The following is a 6,091-nucleotide window of genomic DNA, read 5'->3' on the forward strand; positions in this document are numbered from 1 at the left end:
CACCATATGACATCACAATCATTTATATGAGGCTCAAATAAGGACTGATATTAAGTTAAGAGTGATTTAAATGGGAGAAATAGCCTCACCTTAAAGAATAGACCAGTTATTTAAACAATAAGTATTATTATTTGGGCATGGGATGTCTGCCCCCTGCAGTTTGTCCATGCATTTGCATTTATAATGTATGTGCATTTGTTAATTTCCCTTTCATTTGAATGGAAAAGTTGCTGCCAGATGTCAATGCATGATAGCCACAGTAGCACAACTGAACTGTCCCACATCAACACTGTACTCGATACGTTCCACCACAGTGCGGGCAGGAGTGAACAGTGCACTGTTACGAGAAGCAGTTTAAAATAAACACCAACAGCAACAACTTTGTCTTTGTGCTTATAATACAAATGCAAAACCGAGCACACAAATTTGACTTGTTAAAATGTCCACAGTTTGGAAGAAGAAACAAACAGCTATTGACATTGTTTTTGAACTTACTGAGTCAGCATGTCCATGTTTTTTTTTCCACATCTCACTCATCTTCTACCACTTTTTCCCCCACATGAGGGTCACAGGGCTGGCTGAGATAGGGCAAAAGGCAGACTACACCCTGGGCAGTCCATCACAGGGCTGTTTTCACATCTCAAAAAGGAATTTGGCCAATGTGTGAGTTTTCCATAAAAGTGATCATTGGGTCTTTGTGTATTTGTGATAGCACAGTGTCATTATAACCTGTGTCATTGTTTTTTTTTTTTACTTCCTAGATTAAAAAATGACTTCCAGGGTGTTTCTATTTCTCGTTGGAACTGTGTACATCTTCTACCAGGTAAAGACACTTTCTCTGTGGATTATTTATGGTATTATTATTATTACATGTCATTTAGCAGACGCTTTTATCCAAAGCGACTTACAAAAGTGCATTTAAACATTTGGGTACAAATAAGAGCTAGAAGTAAGTAAGAGCTTCAAGTAGAACAAACTATGAAGTGCTAGTCATAAGTGCAATACAATTTTTTTTTTTTTTTGGTACTGTCAGACAGAGCTATAAAAAAACGTGCACAATGGTGATATTTCTACTTTAAAGCAGAACTTTGCAAGTCTGGTCGCTTTTTTATCTACGGAGCTCCCCCTACAGTTTCAGAGTACATATTTTTACAACACCGCCGTTAACGTCCATCCATCAGACCTCTTGATTCTTGCATGGCTGGTTTTCCGCTAACAGACAGCAGGGGGGAGCGGAGACAGCCAAGCAATCTCCCCACAACAAGACATTTAACCATCACAATGACTCTGAAACTGATAAATTGGGGTAAAAATCCTGCAAAGTTCTGCTTTAAATCATCGTTATTAATTTGTGTTTGAAATTGTGTTTGAAAGAATAATATTGTTCTCCTGCTGCTGTCGTTGCAGGGCATTGCAGGTGAGTCACAACTGTTGTGTGGATATTGTTTGTTATTTGAAACAACCACCAGGCAGCAGCTACAGTTTATGAATAAATCGTACTCGTGGTCATTTATATTTCACCCACTGAATGTCAATTTGTTGTCATTTTGAGGATCTACATCTATATCTGCATCTGCATCTGTATACTATTTCGGCGAACTACTGGTGGTGTCTAATGTCTCACTGACCAGCAGCATTGTCATGTCAGTTTTGACAACCAACATCCAAGTGAGCAGTACTTCGTTGAGGTTCCAGGAAAGCAAACTGGTATCAGGTATTGTACTGGAGTGTCTTTTTCCTCTTTTTCTGCTGTGATAATTGTGGACTCTTGAATGAAAGATGAGATGGGTGGATTGGATAATAACTCTTCCACATTTTGTTGATTTGTGTTGTTCAAATGAATGGCTGTTTCTTGAGGCATTTTATTACAAATTATTGTCATAGATAGTTGGAGATACAAGCGCTCGCGCTCACTAGCTATGATTACATGTGCAAACGATTTTGTTCAGATTGGAATTTAAAACTCTTTTGTTTACATGGATGCGAGATTTGATGATCAAGCGTTCGGTCGGGAATGGACTATTTTGACATGTGCAGTGTTGTCTAATTCTCCAAAAGAAGAAGCAGGAGATAGAGCTTCACTTCCACTGCCCGTCCCCTCACGGCCCACTATCCACCTTCCTTCTCTTCTGTCTGTGACTTTTGTGTCTGCTTAGAAAATGGAAGTATGTTGCATATACATGGATCAGACGCGAAACCTTGGCGGCTGACAGGTACAACATCAAGTAAATCTATGCCCATTTAAAGGTTCAGAGGACATTATATTACATCAAATTGAGGCCACAGGATCCCAGGTCAACCGAGGGTCTCGCTCTGTGCAGTTTGCTGTGATGATGTGTCCACACCACCACAATAAACTGTTTTGAATTCTCTGAAACCAACTATGAGGGACAGGACTCACCACTTAACCCCTCTCTTAAATCAGTGTTGACCAAGAAAGTAGAAATTAAAGCTAATTAAATGGCTTATTGCGGGGAGATTGGGGCAACCCAGATTCCTCAAAATAAACACACACACACGCTCTAAGATGAATGCAATGATAGCGTTATTTTAGACGTTATTTTAAACCATTGACCAGAAAGAAGAGGAAACTGAGTGAGGGGCCACACACGAGTAAACATCAGTCCGGCTTATTCCGAATGGTGAGAATTGAAAAACACAGAAGAATGCAATTCACATGGACATTGTCTCCACAGCTTGTGTTCGCCTGTTCCGTTGAAAACAAATGCACTTGGCCAGGAGATGGGAAAGGAGGGGGGACCATCAGTGATGAGTTTTTACAACAGTGAGGATAAAGTGGTAGATAATGAATGGACGGAGGTTTACGGTGATGTTGTAAAAACATGTACTCCAAAACTGTAGGGGGAGCTCTTTAGAGAAGAAGGCAAAAAAAACAGACTTTAATTCATGTGACAACATGAACATATTCAGATGAGCATAATTATGTTAAGACATGAACGTAAATAAATCTAAACAGGGTAACTAATTAACTGCTGCAATAAAAAACAAACAACTCAGCATCATTGAAACAAAATAACAACTAACAATAATAATTATTATAATAATAATAATAATAAAAATAGGATTAGCGTTGTACTTAAAATTCATCAATACAACCTTACCTTCTCATAATTGCTTTTATTTCTCAGTGCAATAATTCCAGTTGCTATAAGGTTCTTGGAGAGTGACTGTGCTTGGTTTTCCAGAATGCTATGGCTTTGGAGATGAATACACGTGCTCCTGTACTGACAGTTACATGTGGGTCAATGATATTTGCTACACTTACGGCTGTTGCAATGGAACTGATTGCAAAATTACAGGACCCACGAATATTTCACTCTGCACTGCCAAAGTCAAAGGTAACAGTCACGACATGTGATCTTGAATTTGAACAATTGTTCAAACTTCATCGAATGTATTTTCTTTTTTTTTTGATCAGGAATGACCAGGTATATTTGGGCTAGGAACATGTCGATACAATTTACGATACAAAGGTGCTGCATTATTCTCTTTTAAAGACACTGTAGAGGAGCGCATTCATCTGATATCTGCACACAGTTATGTTCATTATGATCCAACACAACACCAGCACTTAAGAAAAGGGAGAGTTCCCTTTAATTGGTGTGATTAGTCCACAGAAACTGGGTCAGTAATATTAACTAACACATGCACAAAATGTTGTGATTCATTCATTCAACTGATATCTTTTAGAAATGGCTGTTTTACCTTTTGTCAAAATAATAAATAATGGCAGTAAAATGAAAATGCCCCTGCCATGGTTAATATCGTATATTGGTTGGCAAAGGTTTGATTAGGAAACATCACAAGTTGTCTTTTTCCTCTTTCCCGGCATATATTGGCCGACAGGAAATAGTAGGATAAACACAGGTTTTTAGGGAAGCTCACACTTAATACTTGACACTTTAACCTGTAGAAGCGGGCTTTCTGTTAGCTTGATTGTTTGTTTCTTCTGTAAAAATGTGTAAATAGTATTTTCCCATATTTTCTAGATGTTCTAAAAAAAGTGATTGAGAAGATTACTGTATGTATATACTGTATATGCATATATGTTGCATATATGCAAGCTAATGACAGTGTTTGTAATCAACAGTTCTCATCAATGGATCAATTAAAACGGATTTTCACTTGAGTAGTGCTCAAGTATCTATGGTACATTTTCCGAGATTCATACTTGTAAATTAACATACATCATTTGCTGCTGTCCTACATAAATTTGACACGGATGTCATACTTTGTTCTTTTAAAGGTGAGAAATGCCTTCAGACAACTAAGTGGCAATGAGGACGTGAACTTTACCACTACCAGGTATTGTTCTCCACAGTGACATTCATGCCCTGCCCTGCCCTACACACAAGAAACACGCACACACACAGAGCCCCTTAATCATTGATTTAATCATTTGCCATTTTTTCCACCAGACATTTTGGCTCCTTACGGCGCTTATGTACAAGCATGTTAAAAGCAACTGATAGATGTCGGCCTACCAGATACATGATACATGAACTGTGTAATCAGATCTACCGAGAACTCAGTTATTGATCTGACTGGGGTAACATTAAAATTCACTTTGATCACAGTTGACCAAACGACACATGGACACTGCTGATGTTCTTTTCTGCCGTTGTCTCGTCATAGTTGATTGCTCTGTCTCTCTTGTGTCACATGATTTCACAATGAATTAGTTCCTCAGCCTACAATGTCCTTAAAATAATGTATTAGCAACTACATTAATACATTCTCACTAATTCTGTGGACAAATACAAACTATAGTTTATATGATAGCTGTGCACCAGCTGTGTGAATACCTTTGTGATCATTGTCTAATCTTTATTTGTTATCTCCACATTAATAGCGCACCAACTGCTAAGTTTGAGACAGCCCTCAGTGTCAAAGCCACAGTCTCTAAATTTAAGGAAATAATGACTTCCCTGGAGAGCAACCTGGGGGCACCTGGGGTTCTTGCTCTCAAAGTTGAAGGTCAGTAAAAAAAAGTCATACTCTGAACTGTCATTTAAGTAGATCACAATAACTGAAATATTCCTTTAGCCGTTGAAATGCATGCTCTTAGGAGACTAAGGTTTATATACTCTATATCCTAAATTGCTCATTAAAAAACAAGTTTTAATTCAAGCTGCATGTGAAAAACACCCAACATCTTTGACGATAACTTCCAAATGACGACACCCAAAATGAAAATGGTGATTTCCTGTCACCCGTATCACACGGAGGGCCACACGGTGGTTATAGGTGGTTACTCTTGCCTTTGCAGCAAGAAGGGGCCTCAGGGGCCTCAAACTCAAAATGACATGGGGGCCAGTGAACTTCTAGTCTGGTCAGGAGGGAGTCAGGTGCCAGTCAAATAAAAAATGTGCTGTTTAGTAATTAGAAATTAAAATTATATCTTGATTATTCATCATGATGTTATAATTAAAAATATTCTACTACTACAAAAGCTAGAATACAGACCATTTCCATTTGTTTGCCTAATCACTGTCATTGTATTGCTGTGTATCTATGTTGCCATCTTCAACAGGACTTGTCAACATAGAATCCCCATCATCTACAGTGTTCTACAAAACCAGCGTACATTTTAATTGTACATTTGACACAGACACAGCGCAAGAGAAAAAGGTCTGGCACTTCTATAAAAACACTGTCGCCACTATTCTCAACACCGGAAGTGTGGTGACATTGAACCACACCTGTGACAAACAGGGAAACCTTCAGTGTACTTCAGTTAACCTTAAAGAGGTGACAGGTCTGTGGAAAGGCAAGTACAAAACCTCACATTGCTATGTTGAATGGAAGTTAAATTGTTACAGAGCAGAAAATGTCATACTTTAGTATGTTGTCTAACTGCAATAGTGACATAGTTGTCAAAAATGTCATAGTTTAGTATGTCGTCCAAAATTTCATAGTTTAGTGTCATCCAAAATTTGAAAAAAAATTTCATAGTTTAGTATGTCGTGCAAAATGAGACAAATAGGTCATAGTATAGTATGTCATCCAAAATCACCTAAAAAAGGTCATAGTATAGTATGTCGTCCAAAATTTGACAAAAATGTCATAG

At 38.1% G+C, this 6,091-nt stretch overlaps 1 protein-coding gene and 1 long non-coding RNA gene across 2 annotated transcripts; both read left to right on the forward strand.

Moving 5' to 3' along the window:
* The first annotated feature begins 600 nt into the window (after positions 1-600).
* Positions 601-1,604, forward strand: LOC122764861. The gene is made up of 4 exons (XR_006359892.1): positions 601-663; positions 762-823; positions 1,408-1,417; positions 1,553-1,604. It is a non-coding gene; the product is annotated as an uncharacterized LOC122764861 (long non-coding RNA).
* Positions 1,605-1,630: 26 nt separating this feature from the next.
* LOC122764865 lies at positions 1,631-5,865 on the forward strand. Its single transcript, XM_044018825.1, has 6 exons — positions 1,631-1,714; positions 3,207-3,359; positions 4,112-4,170; positions 4,268-4,326; positions 4,874-4,998; positions 5,555-5,865. Exons 1-6 carry the CDS (start codon positions 1,642-1,644, stop codon positions 5,863-5,865), a joined length of 780 nt encoding a protein of 259 aa, XP_043874760.1. The 5' UTR covers positions 1,631-1,641.
* The last annotated feature ends 226 nt before the right edge of the window (positions 5,866-6,091 follow it).

Source organism: Solea senegalensis, unplaced genomic scaffold (assembly GCF_019176455.1).
Source record: "Solea senegalensis isolate Sse05_10M unplaced genomic scaffold, IFAPA_SoseM_1 scf7180000017718, whole genome shotgun sequence".
NCBI classification, from domain to species: domain Eukaryota; kingdom Metazoa; phylum Chordata; class Actinopteri; order Pleuronectiformes; family Soleidae; genus Solea; species Solea senegalensis.